This window comes from Oncorhynchus kisutch, linkage group LG29 (assembly GCF_002021735.2).
Source record: "Oncorhynchus kisutch isolate 150728-3 linkage group LG29, Okis_V2, whole genome shotgun sequence".
Lineage (NCBI taxonomy): Eukaryota > Metazoa > Chordata > Actinopteri > Salmoniformes > Salmonidae > Oncorhynchus > Oncorhynchus kisutch.
Genome location: NC_034202.2, coordinates 11,706,740 through 11,730,791, shown reverse-complemented (window position 1 = coordinate 11,730,791; position 24,052 = coordinate 11,706,740). Strand labels below are relative to the sequence as shown.

The 24,052-nt window shown below is 40.9% G+C and overlaps 1 protein-coding gene across 2 annotated transcripts in view; it reads right to left on the bottom strand.

Annotated features, from left to right (window-relative positions):
• The window catches only part of ttc33 (tetratricopeptide repeat domain 33), a 45,406-nt gene that overhangs the window by 10,118 nt on the left and 11,236 nt on the right, over positions 1–24,052 (bottom strand). For both annotated transcript variants that reach the window (XM_020465341.2, XM_031809189.1), the window contains exons 2-3: positions 10,961–11,042; positions 2,053–2,184 (exon numbers count right to left, since the gene is read on the bottom strand). In XM_020465341.2, the coding sequence (XP_020320930.1) occupies positions 2,053–2,184; positions 10,961–11,042 (214 nt within the window). The remainder of the gene's footprint in view (positions 1–2,052; positions 2,185–10,960; positions 11,043–24,052) is intronic.

The following is a 24,052-nucleotide window of genomic DNA, read 5'->3' as shown; positions in this document are numbered from 1 at the left end:
TTTGAATTGTTTAACACTTTTTTGGTTACTACATGATTCCTTGTGTGTTATTTCATAGTTTTGATGTCTTCACAATTATTCAAATGTAGAAAATAGTAAAAAGAAAAGAAAAACCCTTGAATAAGTAGAGTTGTCCAAACTTTATATTTGTTTAAGCTAAAAAGGTGCCCCACCTGCCCTGAATGACGGGTCACACCATATTAAGATTTTGTTCACCTTTTGTTGTGTTACAAAGTGGGGTTAAAAAATATGTGTTTTTTTTATTGATCTACACAAAACTCTCCATAATGTCAAATTAAAAAGAAAATTCAATATCCTCTTTGCATTAGTATTCACTTCCTTTTTTTTAGGAAAGCTTCTTAATTCTAGAGTCAAATTTGGTTTAACAAATTACATAATAAATTATAATAGGGATTGAGATGATTTTTGAATGACTAACTACCCCTTTCTCTGGCCCCCATACACACAACATCAGTCAAGTACTGAATTTCAAGCACATATTCAACTATAAAGAAGAGGTAGCTTGTTGAAAGCTTCAAAGAAGGGCAATGATTGGTAGGGGTAACAATAACAAAATCAGACATTTAATATCTCTTTAAGCATGGTCAAGTTAATAATAATGCTGGGGATGATGTATTAAACCAGCTAGACACATCAAAGATACAGTCTTTGAGCTTCAAGACAGAAAGGAAACTGCTTAGGGATGTCACCACGAGGCCATTGGTGATTTTAAAACAGCTACAGAATTCAATGGCTGTGATGGGAGAAAACAGAGGCTGGATCAACAACATTGTAGTGACTCCACAATTGACAGAGTGAAAATAAAAATACACAGAATAAAAAATATATTCCACTAAAGTAATACTGCAAAAGGAACAAACCGTTTGGCCTAAATGCAAAGCCTTATATTTGGGGGAAATCCAACAACACATCACTGAGTAACTGCCTACTTATTTTCAAGCATGGTGGTGGTTGCTTCATGGTGTGGTTATGCTTGACATTAGCAAAGACTCTGGAGTTATTCCGGATACAAATAAATGGTCTGGAACTAAGCACAGGCAAAATCCTACAGGAAAACCTACTTCAGTCTGCTTTACACCAGACACTGGGAGACGAATGTACCTTTCAGCAGGACAATAACCTACAACACAAGGCCAAATCAACATTGGAATTGATTACCAAGAAGACAGTTAATGTTCCTGAGTGGCCAAGTTACAGTTCTGACTTAAATCTGCATGGCAAGACTTGAAAATTGCTGTCTTGCCATTATCGCCAACACCTTGACAGAGCTTGAATAATTTTGAAAAGAAGAAAACTGGCAAATATTGCATAATCCAGGTGTGCAAGGCTCTTAGAGACTTACCCATGAAGACTCACAGCTGTAATCACTGCCAAAGGTGATTCTAACATGTATTAACTCAGGGGTGTGAATACTTTCTCATTTTTCATGAATCATAAAAAAAATTTTTTGAACTGTTCTTCTATTTTGACAACTATTAAATCCATTTCAATCCCATTTTGTAACGATAACATGTGAAGAAATCCAAGGGGGTGAATACTTATGATACCCACTGTACAGAGAGGTTCAGGTGAGCACTGTTGGGCACTTTAAGTAATCTTCCATGCCCCGGGCACTTGGATGTGCTTTTAAAGAAGAGCCACTTTATTACACAGAGAACAGTTATAAATAGGAGCTCAGGGTAATGACTGGCACATTAGTGTGGGGATGACAGACAAGCTAGGGCCACTTCTCTGCAGACTCACCTCCCTACAGTGGACTGAAACCTAACATGAGATGCATTACAGTTGTTCACTTAAACCTTGCATTGATGTCAAAGGGAGAAGTGCATTATGCACTAATATCTTGGTTTTCATGCACCTGGATCTCAAGTTAGGCTACCTAGTTGTGCATAAAACACAACTTGAATGCTTGTCACACTACAGCGCAAAACCTACCCGGGCCAACCAAGCTGGCCTGGTTACACATCCTCCATAGTTGCTCAAAAGGACCAGGCTGGCACAATAGTATGACAAATGTACGGTAATACTGACCAGGTCCACCTCTCCCAGACTAAGCTGGGCGCGGCCCAGTGTCTGCCAGCCCTCCCACCACAGGGGGCGGAGCTTCACAGCCATCTCTGCTGCCTGCACCGCCGGGAACACCTCTTGCAGGACGGTCAGCACCTGCAAGTCAAGGTTCAGAATGCAATGGTCAAACAATATGCTGCACCAATATGAAAATAATTTGGGGGATTTTCACAAAATTTCATTTTGAGGAAGGATTGTTGACATATATTTTACATTTGTATCTAAAAGCATAATTGAGAAATAATTAATTGAAGTTGGAATATTGTTGACATTTTGGCATTAGCCAGGCCTCCTTTCATCTGTAAGTGGTACAAAAGCAAGAATCGGTGTCATATGAAGCTTTGTCCTGTAATATGAATAGTACTTTAATTTCAACAACAAAAAATTACATGAATTAATAAATATTGAAAACTATATACATTAATGTTGAAAATCTACCATTTTTGATTAGCCAAATCATTTATAATATTGAGCATAATATACTCCACGGGCTTTTCCAAGTTTGAGAGTAGGATCTCTGCTAATTTTAAAGTTATGGCCCATTTGATACAGATTGACATAGTAGGCAATGTAGTCTCGCATAGCCATACCTCCATGTTGTTGTCACGCCTCCTTTGGAAGTCTGGAGTATTTTGAATTAGTAGAAACGGTTCGCTTGGTCTGCTGGCTTCAAGCGGCAAATTACATTTTATGTTACATTTTAAAAACCCTCCCCCATGTGGCCGTAGAAGGGGTAATGCATGTTGTTTGTCACTGGGTAGGACACATTCTGCAGAGTTTTTGCTTATGTTAGTTTGCAACATTGCAGAAAACCTGGAGGAAAAACTGAATTCTGAATTCTGTACGATCACATACACTGAGTTGCCAGTTTATCAGGTGCATCACCCTGTTAACGAAAATGGTTCTCTCCAACAGACAGTGAGTCAAAGGGCTGTGGCTTGCTATATAAAGCAGGCAGACAGGCATCGAGGCGTTCAGTTACTGTTCGATTGAATGTTAGAATGGGCAAAACGAGTGACCTAAGAGACTTTGAGCATGGTATGATCGTTGCTGCCCGGCACGCAGGTTCCAGTATCTCAGAAATGGCCAGCTTCCTGGGCTTTCCGCGCACAACAGTGTCTAGGGTTTTAGCGAGAATGGTGCGACAAAAGTACAACCTCCAGTCAGCGACAGCCCTGTGGGCGAGAACAGCTTGTTGATGAGAAGTCGAAAGATAATGGCAAGAATCGTGCAAACTAACAGACAAATAACGGTGCAGTATAACAGTGGTATGCAGAACGGAACAACTCATCAGTCCTTGTCACGGATGGGCTATTGCAGCAGACGACCACATCTGGTTCCACTCCTATCAGCTAAAAACAAGTGGCGGCTTCAGTGGGCACATGATCACCCAGCCGGATCTCAGAATTTCGTATTATTCTTTCCAGGACACTCCATTTAGTATATGTTACTTTTTGTATGGTATGCATTAATTTGTGGATGTCCATCATCCATTTTGCATGACAAGTTATGAATTACAATTCGTGTCATATGTTACGTATTTGCTAAAAATGTACAATATGTTTCCAATGTGCAAAATTGTATTAATTCCAATTTGTTGTGGCTAACATTAGCTAGGCTAAGGGTTAGGTTAGGATTAAGGTTAGGAGTTAGGTTAAAGGAATACTTTGGGATATTGGCAGAGGTATTTACTAGAAGATACCCATAGATTTCCAGTCATGATGCTAGTTAGAGGTAGTTTCGCGAGCCAATGCTAACTTCCTACATACCAGACAGAAAAACATGATAATGGTATCCACAAGTTCATCTGACTCCAGGGAAGTAGATAAAAGGCCTCACTGCCAAAATCCCATTGTATCCATTTAAAGAGTTAAGATTAGGGGAAGGGTTCAATAACACGCTAAGTAGTTGCAAAGTGGCTTAAAAGTCAGAAATACAACAAAAAAAAATAGTCCATATAAGGAAATCAGTCAATTGAAATGAATTCATTAGGCCATCTATGGATTTCTCCATTTGCTATTTAATTGCATAGATGACATGCATTTTTTCCCCAGCCACTGTTTTGAGAATGGTGCATGATAATGGTCCACTCTAAATCAAAACAAATATTATTTAGAATACATAAACATATATTATATTTAAACATATATTATTTAGAATGCATAAACATATATTATATTTGTGCCTTTTGTACCAAAAGGCACAAATCATAATAATTTCAATGTCCCGGATTTACATTTACTATGTTATGTCGAGTCTATGAGGGGCGGTAGGCTGCCTAGTAGTTAGAGCATTGGGCCAGTAACCAAAAGGTTGCTAGAACGAAATCCCTGAGCTGACAAGGTAAAAATCTGTCGTTCTGCCCCTGAACAAGGCAGTTAACCCACTGTTCCTAGGCCGTCATTGTAAATAACAATTTGTTCTTAACTGACTTGCCTAGTTAAATAAAAGGTTAAATAAAAAATAAAATAAAAAATAAAATTGAAATATGAGACCAGGCTGGATCACCAACACTGGACAATTGAGGAGTGGAAAAACATTGCCTGATCTGACAAATCCCAGTTCCTGTTGACACAGTCACGATTTGGAGTAAGCAGCACGAGTCCATGGCCCCATCCTGCCTGGTGTGGGGAATATATTCTTGGCACACGTTAGGCCCCCTGGTACTAATTGAGCAACGTTTCCATTACCCAAATAATTCAGGCTGTTCTGGAGGCAAATGGCAGTCCGTCCCGGTACCAGATGGGTGTACTCAATAAACTGGCCATTGAGTGTACAGCTCTATTATGCGTGGGAATACTTTGATACAGAGTTCCAAAATAAAAATGGACTTGGAGCTGATTTCCTGGTGTTTTAGTCTTTTACTTCCAACAACAAAAAAGCTTCATGACACCACAATTTTTGCTTTGTAGCACCTACAAATGAAACAATATTAAACAAACAAACAAAATGAAACAATATAAGGCCAAAAAGTCAAAAATATTCCAACTTCAATACATGTCTCAATTATGCTTTAAGATCAAAATATCAAATATATGCTAACAATCCTTCCTCCAAAAATAATATTTTAAGAATTACATTTCGTAAAAATCATGCTATTTTTTTTGTCCTGGTTTAGTGAGGAATCACCCCTCTGGAAAACATATTGGTCCTGACATTATAATGCAGTCCTACGGTCTATGTAATGTATAATTTCAGCAACAGCAGGCGAGCTACAGCAGGATCCTGGTAAACGACCTGTTATTACATTACAAATGAGGGTTAGAGTACTGGCCATAATACACAGCGACCTCCAGTGATACACTGCTAATGACGCCATCTGTCTTTGGACTGCAGACCACAGGAGCTACTAGTGCTGTAATGTACTGAGGTAGAAAGGGCGGGCCCAGAGAGGACGTGCCCGGGAAGAGAATAGTGACTCCATAAGTGATTGTCTAAGAAATAAAAAATAAAAATATATGTTGTGTATTAGGTTAGAAAGTGAGAAAATAACACGGTGGATGAGTCTTAGTAACAAAACTCTAATCTCTTGGGTTCAAATTTGGTTCGTTCTGTGATTTATGTTTTTGACTGTTTTTCTAAAGGCAAACGTTATATTCAATGGACAATAAAAGTTTATCCTCATCATTCATGCTCTCATGCAGCCTAACAGAAAGACATCGGTGAAGTGACGCCATGGCTGCAATGAGATCGATCTCATGCCAACCAATCAAAACTTTAAAGGAACAGAGTGACGAACACACAAAAGGACCATGCGAGCGTGACGGATGGACAAACAGACAGAGAGAGGACTGTGAGCATCACAGAGAAACTGAGTGAGTTAAAGGGAGGAACGTGATGAGAGGAAATGAATGGCAAATGTCAGAGTTGTGTCTCCATCCCAGTCTTCTGGCTCTGAGAGAGGCATCTCACCTCTGAGACAGCCTTATAGCTGGTCTTGCAGCAAGTGCAGAACGTCCAAAAGACAGAGACTGGACTAATGGGGTCATATATTTTTATTCCACCGACCAGTCAGACTATTCATGTGTAATGAAACACATCAGAATATAACTTAATGAGGGAGGGATATGTCTCCTCCGCTACACAGCATACAAGTAGACTTGTGTGTGTGTGTGTGTGTGTGTGTGTGTGTGTGTGTGACCCTGTTAATGTATCCCTTCTATAGCATGACTAATCTGTAGCAACCGAGAATACAGTCGAGGACATGAGGACCGAGTTAAACATTTAAAACCGCACACTTCATGAGTAAAAGAACATGATATTACATTTCCCCTAAAGAAGGTAATAACGGAAGCTTTCATTATTTGCCACATAGGTCACGTAATGAATTTCTACTCAAATTTCTTAATCATGGTTAATAATGTCAGCCATTAAAAGCGTGGAGGGAGAATGTTTATTGGAAAGGTTCAGGCTATAAGGAGAAAGTTAATTGTGTTACAGATACTGTTGGAGTATGTCAGGGTACATGTGGTGTGACTACATCACAGTCGGGTTTAGATCGCTATTCTGCTTTAGGATTACACCCCCCCCACCCACACACAGACCTCTGTTGGCTAGCTAGCCTAATCTCTACCCTCAATGACACCTAGGAGAGAGGGGAGGGAGGGACAGAGTGAAATGGTCAAATAAACCATTTGAAATGAAATTGTATCCTCCCTCATATAAAGAGACTCACTTTCTAATCTCAAGCTGCGTAGTTTCTCTCTTAACAGCAGGTCATTATGAAAGACCGTTCCCCGTGTCCAATGGCTGTTTTTTTTTCATGGCAAAGCTCAAGTACACAAATGGTCCTAGAGCTAACTTCTCTCCTGACAGCCTAAAGCATGGATGGGAAACTTTGATGGGGTGGGGGACACAAAAAAAATCTGAACTCATTATGAGGGGCCGCAGTGGCTTGGGGGTCTGCGTACCCATATCCATACCCACACATGTAGTCAGAGCCGGCCGTAGACTTTTGGGGGCCCTAAGTGAAATGTTGTTTTAGAGGTAATTTCCTGCAATTGTACATATTTTGAGAGAAGATTGTCATGAAATTCAACAAAAATTGCCATGAGGCATAGATTAGCAGTTTTACAGTTAATTTCCTGCAATTATACACATTTCGCCATAGGGTGGAGAGAAATGTTTGCAGTTTTTAAAATGATATCTGAGTGAGAGTGACTTACAAATTCAACGGGGGCCCTCCGGTCAGTAATTGGATAGCTGGCTCGACTAATTTACCAAACAACATATTTTTATGCTGACATGGGCTAATTGAGTGAATGTCAGTGACTGACGTGAGAAAAACTGCTGATGCACAGCCACATTTCGAAATTGCAACATGTGATTCTACTATTCTAAGACCCCGACGGAGTCCCCCCCAAATTATATATACAGTGCCTTCAGAAAGTATTCAGCCCCCTCGACTTTTTCCACATTTTGTTACGGTACAGCCTTATTGTAAAATGTATTAAATTGTTTTTGTCCCCCCCTCACCAATCTACACACAATACCCCATTCAGAAATGTTTCCTAATAATGACTCAGACCCTTTACTCAGTACTTCGTTGAAGCACCTTTGGCAGCGATTATAGCATTGAGTCTTCTTGGGTATGACGCTACAAGCTTGGCACACCTGAATTTGGAGAGTTTCTCCCATTCTTCTCTGCAGATCCTCTCAAGCTCTGTAAGGTTGGATGAGGAGCGTTGCTGCACAGCTATTTTCAGGTGTCTCCAGAGATGTTTGATCGGGTTCAAGTCAGGGCATTGGCTGGGTCACTCAAGGACATTCAGAGACTTGTCCTGTGTTGTCTTGGCTGCATGCTTAGGGTCGTTGTCCTGTTTCAAGGTGAAACTTCGCCCCAGTCTGAAGTCCTGAGCAGTCTGGAGTAGATTTTCATCAAGGATCTCTCTGTACTTTGCGCCGTTCATCTTTCCCTCAATCCTGACTAGTCTCCCAGTCCCTGCCACAGAAAAACATCCCCACAGCATGATGCTTCCACCACCATGCTTCACCGTAGGGATGGTGCCAGGTTTCCTCCAGACGTGACGCTTGGCATTCAGGCCAAAGAGTTCAATCTTGTTTCTCATGGTCTGAGAGTCCTTTAGGTGCCTTTTGGCAAACTCCAAGCGGGCTGTCATGTGCCTTTTACTGAGGAGTGGCTTCCGTCTGGCCAATCTACTGTAAAGGCCTGATTGCTGCAGAGATGATTGTCTTTCTGGACGGTTCTCCCATCTCCACAAAGGAACTCTGGAGCTCTGTCAGAGTGACCATCAGTTTCTTGGTAACCTCATTGACCAAGGCCCTTCTCCCCCGATTGTTCAGTTTGGCAGGGCGGCCAGCTCTAGGATGAGTCTTGGTGGTTCCAAACATCTTCCATTTTTAGAATGATGAAGGCCACTGTGTTCTTGGGGAGCTTGAATGCTGCAGCACTGTTTTGGTACCCTTCCCCAGATCTCTGCCTCGACACAATCCTGTCTCAGAGCTCTAAGGACAATTCCTTAGCATGGTTAACTGTGGGACCTCATTTAGATGGGTGTGTGCTGTTCAAATAAAAAATTCTATTGCGACCTCTTTGCAATAAGGAATTGAGACCAGGATGACATCAGCTGAGTGCATACATTTCGAAAGTTTACAACACATTTTAAACTCTTCCTTTGTAGGCGTCACCTCCCAAGCTATACATTTTATGAACCCAATGAGATTTCCTCCTTTCCCCTGTGAAATGTCAATGGCCCTCTCTTTGTTTAGCTATCCATCTTCTGGGCCTGACCCTGCTCTCTGATCCTAGGCAATTTCCTCTTATCTGATTAGGTACAGCTTTATAAATTAGTATACACACAGTTTCATGGCCTAAACTCCATTAATACTCAATAATCACTCGCTAAAAAGGATAAAAACAAACTACAGTTTAAATTGAAAAATGTTACATTTTAACAGAATCCATCAGTGACTTTCCAAATCATGTCCAATCAATTGAATTTACCACAGGTGCACTCCAAGTTGAAGAAACATCTCAAGGACGATCAATGGAAACAGAATGCACCCGAGCTCAATTTTGAGTCTCATAGCAAAGGCAATGAATAGTTATGTAAATAAGGTATTTCTGTATTTTCTAAAAACATGTTTTCACTTTGTCTTTATGGGGTATTGTGTGTAGATTGCTGAGGATTTGTATTTATTTAATCCATTTTAGAATAAGGCTGTAACGTAACAAAATGTGGAAAAAGTCAAGTGCCAGTCAAAAGTTTGGACAACTACTCATTCAAAGGTTTTTCTTTATTTTTACTGTTATCTACATTGTAAAATAGTGAAGACATCAAAACTATGAAATAACACATATGGAATCATGCAGAAACCAAAAATGTGTAAAAGAAATCTTCAAAGTAGCAACCCTTTGCATTGATGAAAGCTTTGCACAGTCTTGGCATTCTCTCAACCAGCTTCATGTGGAATTATTTTCCAACAGTCTCGAAGGAGTTCCCATATAGCACTTGTTGGATGATTTTCCTTCACTCTGTGGTCCAACTCATCCCAATTGGGTTGAGGTCGGGTGATTTAGGAGGCCAGGTCATCTGATGCAGCAGTCCATCAGTCTCCTTCTTGGTCAAATAGCCCTTACACAGCCTGGAGGGGTGTTGGGTCATTGTCCTGTTGAAAAAAAATTATAGTCCCACTATGCGCAAACCAGATGAGGTGGCGTATCGCTGCAGAATGCTGTGGTAGCTATGCTGGTTAAGTGTGCCTTGAATTCTAAATAAATCACAGACAGTGTCACCAGCAAAGCACCCCCATACAATCACACCTCCTCCTCCTCCATGCTTCACGGTGGGAACTACACATGCAGAGATCATCCGTTCACTTACTCTGCGTCTCACAAAGACAAGGCGATTGGAACCAAAAATCTCAAATTTTGAATTTCCACCGGTCTAATGTCCATTGCTCGTGTTTCTTGGACCAAGCAAGTCTTCTTCTCATTGGTGCCCTTTAGTAGTGGTTTCTTTACAGCAATTTGAACCATGAAGGCCTGATTCACACAGTCTCCTCTGAACAGTTGATGTTGAGATGTGTCTGTATCTTGAAGTCTGAAACATTTATTTGGGCTGCAATCTGAGGTGCAGTTAACTCCATCCTCTGCAGCAGAGGTAACTGAGGCTTCCTTTCCTGTGGCGGTCCTCATAACAGCCAGTTTCATTAAAGAGCTTGATGTTTTTTGCGACTGCACTTGAGGAAACTTTTAAAGTTCTTGAAATGTTCCGTATTGACTGACCTTCATGTCTTAAAGTAATGATGGACTGTTGTTTATCTTTGCTTATTTGAGTTGTTTTTGCCATAATAGCGACTTGGTCTTTTACCAACACAACTGATTGGCTCAAACGCATTAAGGAAAAAAATTCCACAAATATACTTTTAACAAGGTATACCTGTTAATTGAAATGCATTCCAGGTGACTACCTCATGAAGCTGGTTCAGAGAATGCCAAGAGTGTGCAAAGTTGTCATATTGAAAATAGTAAAAATAAAGAAAAATCCTTGAATGAGTAGGTGTGTCCAAACATTTCACTGGTACTGTATAGCGGGCCATCAATTGCCCATCCGTGGCCTAAAGGGAGCTTCCAGGAGAAACTTACCTCCGACAGTCAAATTGTATCTGGAGGTAAATTCGACACACTGTGATTGTATTGTACCAGCACAGAGAACAAGAAAGGGAGAAAAAAGGTTCATACAAAACAACATTTTCTGTTTGTAGCAAAGAAAAACCGAGGAAGTTCTTATCTGGCTGTATCTGGCCCTATTTGGCTGGTTGTCGTCTGATGGCTGGAGAATTGTCGAACTAGAAAGACAACAGGAGGAGAGGAGGATAAGTAGCTGAGAGCAGTAGTACTGTAATGTACCTGGGACTTCATCTCGTACAGTAGAGGGTTTTCTGGAGTCATCTGGATGGCTTCATCCCACCTCTTGACGGCCTCCCAGTGCCTGAGACGAACACAAACACAAAATCAAGGTTACATACTGTACACCAGGGATGGGCAACAAAACATCTGAAGTCATCATGAGCGATCGCAGTGGATCAAGGAAATGCGTACCCTACCCACAGTCCAAGACATACAGTCAACTAATTTGTTCAATCAATTTTTGCAGTTAAACTACTTAACCCTTAAATAAATGCATTATATCAGTAGCCAGGGCCGGCACTAGCCTTTAGAGGGCCCTAAACGAGACTTGGTTGAGGGCCTCCCTCACCTTGCAGGCCACAGTGGCTTGGGGGTCTGCCTACAAACATCCATACCCCACATGCATTCAGAGCCAACCCTAGTCTTAAAGCAAGTTTTGCTGCAATTCTACACATTTTGCCATGGGTGGAGAGAAGATTTAGAAACTTTGAGAAATGTCATGAAATATATTTAAAAAATGCCATGAGGCAGAGAGAAAGAAGGTGAAATTTTACAGTGAATTTCCTGCAATCCTATCCATTTGCTATGGGGTGGATTTTTTTAAAACTGTTTGAAAGCTAATCTCATGCAATTCTACTAATTCCCTGCAATTCTACACATTTTGCCATGACTTATGCCATGTTAATATGATATCTGAGAGAGTGACTAACAAAATGTCTAAATTGCACCTTCTGTAAGTTCAACTGATTTACAAAAATAATTAAAAATGTATCTGTGCGCCAACATCTCTTGCCCATCCCTGCAATCTGGCAATATGTCGACTACTTCGGCTATACCAAGCTTACAGAAGACCAGGGAGTACCAGGAAAAGAACAAACAAAGCACCGTGTGTACTAAATTACGCATTGCGTTTCTAAAAGATAAACTTTAAATTGTGATGTGGTCTCCCGATTAAATGGGCGGATGGCAAAGTTGATGTGCTTGATGCACATAGCTCAGAAAAGTTTAGCAATCTTCTCAACTACTAACTTTGATAGAAAACTGTGAAAAATACTTTGCAAAATAGATATGATCTTGAAACCGTGGAGACGGAAACACCTGTCCATCTAAGGGAAAATTAACCTGATTAATTCTCTAGTTTACATATTTATTCATGGCTCTACCGACTACAGGAAAATCCTTTCCCAAGTCATGCGAGAATTCCTTTGGAATGACAAACCAGATAAAGTTCAATGGGATATTTATATAATGAACATGCCTTGAGGGTTAAAACATATTAAAGGGATACTTTGGGATTTTGGCAGAGGCCCTTTAACTACCATGATAGCAGATACCCATAGACTACCAGTCATTGCGCTAACGCCAGTTAGCATTGGCTTGCTAAAATACCTCTTAACTTCCTTCATGCTGGACAAAGAGAGATAAAAATGGTATCCACAAGTTCATCTGACTCTGCGGAAGTAGTTAAAGGGCCTCATTGCAAAAATCCCAAAGTATCCCTTTAAAGGATAGAAAGCATTCATTTTTACTCACCAATGTAACAACATGGTGTCATCAAAGACTTAGTTGTATTCACGATCTGGTTATCTATAGGTACAAACGGTTATGTATTTTGGTTATTACAACGCACTAATTCTCAACGTCATATGGAGGATCTACTCTGTGCTACAGAGTTCATATGCTAGCTCAAGCTGGCTAACGTTAGCAACTAGCCATGCTCGCATGTAATTACATTCCAGACCAAGTGTTGGCTGTGGTGAACTACAATGAACCAATCACAGGAATTGTGATGTAAACAAGAACCAGATCGGGCTCATGCGGCCATGCAGCATGCTCTTCACAGACATTGTAGCTCTGTTATTTAGTGGGAACCTGTTATCAGGGCAGGCTCTGATGCCTTCTTCCCATGGGCTCAAAATGAAAGAAAGTCATACCTGCTTGCTATTATTTTGTAGTACCACGTCTGTTCACCTTTTTGTTTGACAACTTCTCTGCATGTTCTCTGTGAAGTCGGCTACTGGTGTTTTGTAACTTTTCCCGCCTTGCCTTAGTGCTTGTGCGTCAGCTGACAGACATCTGGAATCTATCCATTTGGGATTTCTCTGACTCTCCATCTGCCAGTGAAGCACCTGCTTCCCCCTGGCTTTGGTTGCCAATTTAGCCTGCATGCTTTTAAAAGTTTTGCTATCGGATGGGCCCCAGCCATTAATCTGTAAATCTCTGCTCTCTCTTTGCTTTGATCCGTGGTTGTGTTTAGTTGTTTTCTAGCTGGTCCCCAATAGTTGGGCTGTAGCTTGCCAACCATCACCCTGGTGTTTGGCTAGGCTAATAGCTAGTTGGCTAAATAGCTAATGTTAGCTGGCTGGCTTGCTTGCTGGGTAAGATAGCTGCATGTAGCTAACATTCTTTGACAACTGGTTAGATGGCGTTATGTATTTCCAAAACTTTGGTTTACTTTAATGTAGCTGTAAGCTAGGTGATGACAGCAATTAGCTGACTCACATAGCGCTAACATATTGTTAAAGTTAGCAGGCTGGTAGGGCTAAGTTGATTTGTAACAAATTCATAAAGCATTTGCTTGTAAGTTTGCTGAAAATGTAATTGTAGCCAGTATTAATTAGTGCAAATGATTTAGTTCAATTTGAAGTTATTTCTGTTGCGGTTTCTTTATAGGAAATAGGCTGGCTTGCCAGGTCCTCCATATTACATCACTCCCCGGATAAAACAAATTCTGACATGACTTCGGCATTCTGATTGGCTTATGTAAAAACTCGAAAAATAGAAAAGTGAGGTGTAACTTTGCATTTTATACGTATACTAATGCAAATTCGCACTTTACATGTAGTTACATTTATGCTACCTACCGTTAAGGCATTAAAACTCTGTTAAAACATCAATTATACCGAAATGATATCTTACTCCAAACTACTAATAGAGGCTCATCCTGTGTTTAAGAGTGAGTTTTGCAGATTAAAACCGCACATTTTCAATGAATTGTCAAAACAAACTGTTTTTGCTTGGTCATAATGTGGTATTGTTTGTATATTGAGGAGAGAAAAAATTTATTAAATCAATTTTAGAATAAGGCCATAAAATGTGGAAACAATTTGAGGGGTCTGAATACTTTCCGAATGCACTGTATATAAAACAATTGAAAATCTAAGCTACAGTATTATATAAAATACTTGCTACAGAAATAATTCTCAATATATGGGGAAGACTGCCATGAAGAAAAACAGAATCAATAGAGCATATTTTCTGACACTGTCCATTGGTGGCTCGTTTTTGGAGTCAGGTCCATGAATGGTTGGTTGTTTTAATAGTGTTCAAAACTGTAAACTGTACTGTTAGGGCACCTGGAAAAACCACGATCATCAGTCAATGGGAAATATTATTACCCTCTTGGGTAAAGTATTTAATTTTAGGGAAATACTGGTAGAAATGTTACAAATAGGGAGGTTCAAGACCCTTGTAGACATCTCAGTAAAATGGAGGGATGTATTGCAAAAGGAAATAGCAAAATGGTATTATACTGGCAAAGATTTGTTAACCTGTGGACATCGAAGGGTTGGAATTAAGATATGAATGAATGCTGGATTGGCCGCTGTGGGTAAAAACCCAGCACTTGCAGAAAGAGGAAAATAGAAACATGTATAATTATTTAACTACACATACCGTACATGTGAGCGAAAATATCAATAGAAGTATTGTTGTCCGTTAATTTCCTCCAATCAGGGGAGGGGTCGTAGTGCTGATTGTTTTTATATAAAAAGGGGATTAGAAATTATGCAAACAATTAAATTCACAGAATCCAAAATATATCTGCAATATAAAAAAAATATAAAAGATAAAATAAAAGGCCACAAAGAATAGAACCACCCCTCAGTTTTGTTGTGTTGATCTCTCTACTGTGGCAAAGACGCGCCACAGGCGCTGCTCTCCAAACCCCCCGGCCAGTGGAGTGTTTTTTTTTCTCTCGTTGAAACGTTTGCGGTTGCTTTCACGCATTTTAAATGCATAGGCCCTATGTGGTAAATATATATTACATCTAATACTACAAGAATTACTAGCATTTCATCATTCAATCCCTGTACCGTTCATTGCAACACATAGACATCGGTTTCATGTTCGATAGGCCTACGATACATTTTCAATATAAGCAAATGCTTATATTATGTAAACTAGTACATCGCCTTGGTCCGTACAATTGCCCTTATTTTAGCGCCCCAAAAACAAAATACTTCCAGATCAACTGTAATGTCAATACCATTGTAAAGCACAATTTCTCCCCTTTCCAACAAAATCAATTACATTACCTAAACGCTGCCCGTTTCTGCATAATTCAAGCAGGCAATGAGCCTCGTCGGGTCTTTTTAAAAATGGTGGGTGGGGAAGCGAAACTAATGCGTGATAGTGAGAAGGAGAGATGTCATGTGGGAAAATTGCTTATTTTCACGCGATCTGTCCAACTTATCACCTTATCGCCTCTAAAATGTAAATAAAACACTATAAAGAGTTTATATAATGTGTCATTACATTATTTACCTATTTGAAGGTTTGTGTCGCAGTTGAATCGGGTTTTTAGGGCGGTGCTAAAGTGATCTTAGAAGTTAACAGCGGCTTTGAGAATGACGATCGCATGCAATGATGAAGCAAAAAAGGACTAGGTATCCCCCCTTACCCCCGTCACTGTCCATTTCTTGTTTTTAAAGGATGAGAGTCGTGCTACACCTGGTGGAGAGAGATTGTAAGACAGAAATAGTTGCTTTAAGCTTGCTGTACGTTACGACATGACATGTCCCGATGTAACGGAGGGTTCGTTTTTTTTCAACTTTTCTCCAATACTATAGAGCCATTACCATGACGATCAACGCTTGAATAGAAACCTAGTTCACACCCACGATTTTGAAGTCAACACAGTCGCTACAGACCCATTTGTTTTCTTTGTAGCCTCGTTTGAATGTTGCGGTTGCGCACATTTGTGTTTACGTTAGGCCTACCAGTTTGAGCTCCTGTAAGACCGTTTCAATTTGGTTTCTCAGGGAGAGGGTATACAGTCAAGCCCTCTACCGGTGTCCGTTCAGATTTCTTTTGTGCTATTGAGCCTGATACAGATGCCATTTCTTTTGGGCTATTGCCCTTGTATATGTGGTAAATCTACTTGGTGTATTTTGCATGATAGGGCACTTTCACCATTGGATCACCAAGACCTGTAAATAAATATACACTATGAGCATGTCAACCTGCCTTGCCTTCAGCTGATTTCATGTCCTTACCACAGCTACAAGGTCCTTGTTTTACAATTACATCGGCTAATAAAAATGTTGTAGACAAAACAATGAAGAAGTGTCTGGTAGCTTCAATAAAAAGACAAAGATTTGTAGTTGAAAAAGTCATTGCATGTATAGATTTTTTATATACTTTTTAGCTTTCTCTTAGACTGCACGACTTGGACTTGACTCTAGTCTTGGCCCATTCTACATGGGGCTCGACTTGAGACTCAGACCTTGTGACTTGAGACTTGCTTGTGACTTGAATAATAGTGACTTGGTCCCACCTCTGTTGAGCTGTGACAAACGGCATAAAATCTGATTCATTGTTCTGTTAAAATGTTTAGATGCGGATGGGCCGCAACATCATGAGAAGCATTGTTAAGCCCTTGATACAACTAGGAGTTCATTTAGCTCTAGACAAGACCTCTGATGTCTGTCTGGCAGGCAGAATGACCCACTCGACAGACATAGATCCGCCAATAGACTGATGCTGTAATACAACACCAATGCCCACAGATAGCCTCCCGTTTGATTAACCTTCATTGTGGAACGCAAACATATGCTCACACTGTATGAACAGTGTAGGGTTGATAAAGAAAACCAATTAAAGTTATGAAATCAGATCCGCCCTGTGTGATTGTCCCTCATCGGAGGAGGATATGACATCTATTATCCTGAAGAATGTGAGCTTATTAAATGCCATACGATATCAGTGGTAATCTATGGTTCAAGATGAGTCACCTCAGCTATATCTGTTGTCTGGTGTAGTTGATGTAATCTGTCATTCAACTATGTGACTGACTCAGATAGGAAATGGTTCATGGAAATGTATGATGACTAGCATCCGCCCGTTTTCCCACCAGTATTCAAGTCTATTCTGTATTTTACTCATAGATTTGTGTTTCTAGGTTATCTGTTGCACCTGCTTAGAAAGTACATATGAAACCAAGCAGGCAGCACCGGAGTCCCTTCTTTACTCTAGACACAGCCAGCACCAAACATCCCCAGAAGTAGTACACAGGACTGAAATAAACCTGGGAGGTAGCTATCACTTCACAGAAGGTCCAGTGGATGTACACACAGACTGCAATCTGCCTGGCCTTCTTGAGGAGTAAGGACATCGGTCTGTCTGTGTGTCTTGTCTGAGAGTAGCAGGAGCAACGGGGTTGCTTACCAGCTTCCCTCAGCATGCAACAATAACGTTTTTGTAAAAGTAAAAAGTAACTTTATCTATTACGGTTTGATAATTGGTATTGGAGTGTAAAATGTAAAAGCCAACCTTAATGTCTCAGTTTAAGAGCTTCAGTACCGTTTGTGTCCTGCTGACTAAGAACACACCATAATGTCTTGTAAGGTGATAGGCTCTCCCTGTCTCACCTCAACGACCTTCTCTCACATATGTTAATATTGGCTGAGAAGTGATTCAGTTAAAGTGGAACTGACAGCATTTTAACTACTTTGCAGATATGAAACAAATATACAATCATAATATGAGTCAAATATCAAATTCCCAGTTTATGCTACCAAACCAATTTTATAAGAGGTTTGAAAATAGGTTCCATTTTACTCAACATTCCATGATGTACACTAAGGCATTGTTGGCAGAATAGATGGATGCAGTTCAATGCATGATTCATATAATTCAGCTATACATTTCTAGGTAGCCTAAAAAAATATTGCTGTCAAGTTGTAAATCACAGCTGGCCTGGTACATTGTTTGCTGCCTCCATTCGGGTGCACTATTTCAGTTTCAATGTCTCAATATATTGGACAAAAAACAGACAAATGTAACCAAGACTGAGAATGTCAATACAATCAAACTATGATCACAAATCAGTCATGAGAAAAAGTCAGTCACTCACCCACTCCTCCAATGGCATGACATCCTCCTAGCTAGCTAAAAACACTGAGCCTAATTTTAGCTAGATAGCAGCTAGCAAGCTAGCTAGGAGGATGTCATGCCATTGGAGGAGTGGGTGAGTGACTGACTTTTTAACCTAATATCATTTTTCAGCGGCTATACACAGCTATAGATACAGGTGTTATTTGGTTAGCTAGTAAGAAATGTGAATTGTTTTGCTAGCTAGCTATGCTGAACTTTAACGACTTTTCTAGTTAGCATATCTCTTTCGTTCGAAAAGTAACTCTGGCTGAACACTTCGATTTCAGAGCACTCGTCAGAGTGTGCCAGAGACACAGAATAACAGATTAATTTACGAATGTGCAACACCCATTGCATATGACCAGTGACAGTTAAACGTAGGCGATAACAGTAAGTTAGTCACGAATGCTCTAGATAACATGCCTAACCAGCTCTGCTAGGGCAAATAAAATGGTCAGAGTGAGGTGTTCTCTCATTTGTGTCTGGAAGTAGCTAGCTAGCAAGCTAGCCATCTTTAGCCAGTTAGCTTGGGTGTTTGGTTGGGACAAGCTACAATTCCCCATCGTTTACCAGTAAAATGTTGATGGCCAACTAGCTGAAAAAGAGGGTTTATCTAACGTTCCCTCATTAGATTTTAGCTCATCTTGCTCTGGCTAGCATTAGTTATTTATCTTGTTGTTGATGTGCATAAGATAGCCTACTTTTTCATCACTTGATCAATAGGACTGTAAAGTTCCCAAATGTAAGAGGACTCCCATGGTATTTACATATTTTTCCCGAAATCCATTCAGGTGGCAAATGGCTTATTTGCATAAAGGCCTACTGAAGCTCTGATTGGCTTTGGCACACCGATCTCCGTAGACTCCTGGATGACACCGATATTTTTATTGAGTTTTATTTACTGCAGTGTCTAATAATTGTCAAAACACATAGCCTTTTTCCCCACTCTATATTGCTATATTATTTTCACAAACGCTTTACTATATGTAAATCCCAAACGTTCTAAGAATAAAAAAAGGACCATATCTATGTCCTCATACTGGGGGTGTATATGAACATAATTCTAATAAGATTTAATGTTGCTAAAATGCTGTCAGTCACACTTTAATACCATAAGCATGCATCCACACAAAGAACACAAAGCATTATCTCACATCTTTAACCATACGACTGCCCTGAGTCATTCAGGTTATGGACAAGAATGACAAACACGGACATTGACCTGCTATCCAACTACCTTAGACCACCAACTTGTTTCGTCATCTGTAGAAAAAAAAACAATAAGCTAATCAAACTAGGCCAGTTTGTGGAAATGTCATATTTGACAGATGCAATAATCATGTGGCAATTGAGTTAGCTTTGTACATATAGGTAGGGGTAAAGTGACTAGGCAACAGAATAGATAAGACTGAGCAGTAGCAGCCAGCAGTGTATGTGGTGACTGTGAATGTGTGTAGCATCAGTATGCATGTGTGTGAGTGTGTGTTGGGGTGTCAGTGTAAGTATGTGTGAGCGTGTGGGTAGAGTCCAGTGTGTGTGTGTGTGCATAGAGTCAGCGCAAGAAAGTTTGCGCAAAAAAGGGTCAATGCAGGTAGCCATTTGATTAGCTATTTAGCAGTCTTATGGCTTGGGGCTAGAAGCTGTTCAGGCTCCTGTTGGTTCCAAACTTGGTGCGCTGGTACCGCTTGCCATGCGGCAGCAGAGAGAACAGTCTATTGCTCGGATGTCTGGAGTCTGACCATTTTTGGGCCTTCCTTGGACACTGCCTGGTATAGAGGTTCTGGATGGTAGGGAGCTTAGACCCAGTGATGCAGTTGCCGCACCAAGGGGTGATGCAGCCAGTCAAGATGCTCTCAATGGTGCAGCTGTCAAACTTTGAGTATCTGATAAGCCCATGCCAAATCTTGTCATCCTTTTGAGGGGGAAGAGGCAGTGCCCTCTTCACAACAGTGTGGATATGTGTGGACCATGTTTATTCCTTAGTGATATGGACACAGGAACTGGATGCTCTCGACCCGCTCCACTACAGTCCCATCGATGTGGATGGGGGCATGCTCGCCCCTCCGTTTCCTGTAGTCCATGATCAGCTCCTTTGTCTTGCTGACGTTGAGGGCGAGGTTGTTGTCCTGGCAGGAATAGGTTGAAAAGGTCAGTTAAGACAGACACTTGCCAGCTGGTCAGCACATGCTCCAAGTACACATCCTGGTATTCAGTCCTGCCCCGCAGCCTTGCAAATGTAGACCTGTTTAAAGAATTTTCGTAGATCGGCTACAGAGACCGAGATCCACACAGTTGTCCAGAACAGCTTGTGCATGGTTCAGTGTTGCTTGCCTCAAAGCGAGCATAGAAGGCATTTAGTTTGTCTGGTACGCTTGCGTCGCTGGGCAGCTCATGACAGGGTTTCCCTTTGTAATCTGTGATAGTTTTCAAGCCTTGCCACATTCATCGAGCATCAGAGCCCACTCCTTGAAAGAGGCAGCTCTAGCCTTTCGCTCAGTGAGGATGTTGCCTGTAATCCATGACTTCTGGTTGGGGTATGTATGCACGATTACTATGGATCCGACGTCGTCAACGCACTTATCAGTGAAGCCAGTGACTGATGTGGGAAACTCCATGAATCCCAGAACATATTCCAGGATGTACTAGTGATATTATTCCAGTCCTGTAGCTTAGCATCCGCTTCATCGGACCACCTCCTCATCACTGGTACTTCCTGTTTGAGTTCTTACATGTAAGCAGGAGGATAGAATTATGGCAGGGTTTCCCAAACTCGGTCCTCTGGACCCCAAGGGGTGCACGTTTTGGTTTTTGCCTTCGCACTACACAGCTGATTCAAATAATCAACCAATCATCAAACTTGGATCATTTGAATCAGCTGTGTAGCGTCAAGGCAAAAACCAAAATGCGCACCCCTTGGGATCCAGAGGACAGAGTTTGGTTAACGCTAAATTATGATCTGATTTGCCAAAGGGAGGGCCTTGAATGTATTTCTGTGTGTGGAGTAAAAGTGATCTAGAGTTGTCACCTCTAGCTGCACTGGTGACATTGCATGGAACCGGAAGTAAATCTTTCTACTTTAATTTTATTATCTAGGCTCTCTTTCTTTATTTTTCCAGGTGAGTTGATAAGGGAACACATTCTCATTTACAACAACGCTGTGGGAGACTTGCAGTGGAGAGGATGGGGTCAAATGAGCCATCGGAAGCTGTTGATGAGAATTTAGCAGTTCACACTGAAGTCAACCTCCATACACTTGAAATCACTAAGTGCTTGCTCAAACCTCTCATGAAGTGAACAATAGGACACTATTGTTCAAGATCGAAAGAGGAAGGGGTGAGAAATGGGGTGGCACAAGTGTGAAGAGGTGTAAAAATCTTTGCCGCAGACCATTACAGTTGTATGCATCAAGGAAACAACAACACAAACCTGTGATGTCAGTGACACATAAGGGTGTTCTTTTCAAAAATGTAACTGGAAAGTTAGAACACGATGTACATGATTAACATTTACCCCAAGTCAGTAAGTGTGAGTGAGTAATTTAGATGTGAAAGAGGAAGTTGAGCCCATAGAATAAGTGTGTAGGATTTTAAATCAGATAAATATTCTTCTGGCTGACGCACCCAGATGTTCCCCCCACCCACAATGATCCACCCACCCCATGTGGGAATGACAGACCAACAGATTATAATAGCCGAATAACCTCACAAAAAATGCTGTCTGGCGTCAATAAAATAAGTTATTTTATTTTAAGAACAATTGACAGAAATAAAACCCTCTTTGCTAAGTTTAGCCAGATAAACTGTAAAAAGGCCTCACAAACAAGTAGCTAGCTAATAAAGGGCAGTGTTGGAGAGTAATCAACCACATGCATTTCAACAAGTAATTTAACTACATTTTGCAGCAGCTTGTTGGTAGTTGAACTAAATGCTAATCTTTGTAGTGTTTTCAGTAGTTAATTACTTGTTGCCATGTAGTGGTGTAGATAACTACTGGGACAACACTATTTTTATGAAAAGAAAATAAGTAGACCAACATTTTTTGGGCATCAGATCTGCCTAATTCTTTCTTTAAACATTGTGTAATTTATCCTATTAAACACAAACAATCTATTCACAAATTACTCCAGAGTGATCTGTCATTGCAATTTGCAGTCTATGACATTTCAGATGTACAGTCGTGGCCAAAAGTTGAGAATGACACAAATATTAATTTTGAAAGTCTGCTGCCTCATTTTCTATGATGGCAATTTACAGATACTCCAGAATGAGTGCCGTCATCATTGCTTTGCACAAAAAGGGCTTCACAGGCAAGGATATTGCTGCCAGTAAGATTGCACCTAAATCAACCATTTATCACATCATCAAGAACTTCAAGGAAAGCGGTTCAATTGCTGTGAAGAAGGCTTCAGGGCGCCCAAGAAAGTCCAGCAAGCGCCAGGACTGTCTCCTAAAGTTGATTCAGCTGCGGGATCGGGGCACCACCAGTACAGAGCTTGCTCAGGAATGGCAGCAGGCAGGTGAGTGCACCTGCACGCACAGTGAGGCAATGACTTTTGGAGGATGGCCTGGTGTCAAGAAGGGCAGCAAAGAAGCCACTTCTCTCCAGGAAAAACATCAGGGACAGACTGATATTCTGCAAAAGGTACAGGGATTGGACTGCTGAGGACTGGGGTAAAGTCATTTTTCACTGATGAATCCCCTTTCCGATTGTTTGGGGAATCTGGAAAAAACCTCGTCCGGGGAAGACAAGGTGAGCGCTACCATCAGTCCTGTGTCATGCCAACAGTAAAGTATCCAACGAACATTCAGTGTGGGGTTGCTTCTCAGCCAAGGGAGTGGGCTCACTCACAATTTTTCCTAAGAATGAAGAATGTTACCAACACATCCTCCGAGAGCAACTTCTCCCGACCATCCAGGAGCAGTTTGGTGACGAACAATTCCTTTTCCAGCATGATGGAGCACCTTGCCATAAGGCAAAAGTGATAACTAAGTGGCTCAAGGAACAAAACATATATTTTTGGGGGGTCCATGGCCAGGAAACACCCCAGACCTTAATCCCATTGAGAACTTGTGGTCAATCCTCAAGAGGCGGGTGGACAAACAAAAACCCACAAATTCTGACAAACTCCGGGCGGCCACCAGAAGTTAATTGACAGGGCGTATTGCAGAGGTCTTGAAAAAGAAGGGTCAACACTGTAAATATTGACTCTTCGCATCAACTTCATGTAATTGTCAATAAAAGCCTTTGACACTTATGAAATGCTTGTAATTATACTTCAGTATTCCATAGTAACATCTGACAAATATATCTAAAGACACTGAGGCAGCAGACTTTGTGAAAATTAATATTTGTGTCATTCTCAAAACTTTTGGCCACGACAGTACATATGATCATTTATCAAAAGTAGTTTGGATGCGGTGAACTACTTTTTCAGCTTAACTTTAGTTAAGTACACTATGTTTTTCTTTAGGGTGGCTTAACTTTTTCCGGTCTGAAGTAATTGGTAGCTTGGCAAACAAAAAAGAGTAGCTTCCCCAACACTGATAACGGGAAGATGCTTTATTACATTAGGGGTATCTAACCCTGAGTAATCTGCCCAGTCTAACCAGATAACAAACTTTAAAATGCCTCAGGGGCTTCTAACCCTCAGTAAAGCAGGTTGACATCAGGGTCAATGTGGTTACAGGAGGGGAAACACCGCAAACAACATCCGTTCCCCAACCGGCAGTATGCAGGGTTCTGTTCATTAGGCACCAAACAGAAGAAAAGTGAGAAAAAACAGAGGGACTACATGGACTTACTGGTTCAATGAGAAACATGAATTCCCATTTCCATTGCAAAACGTTTTAAAAATGGTTTCATACGTGCCCTAATGAACACCACACAGCCCTAAAACCCCCTGGACAGCCATACTGTTCCAGAGAGACAATTTCCTCA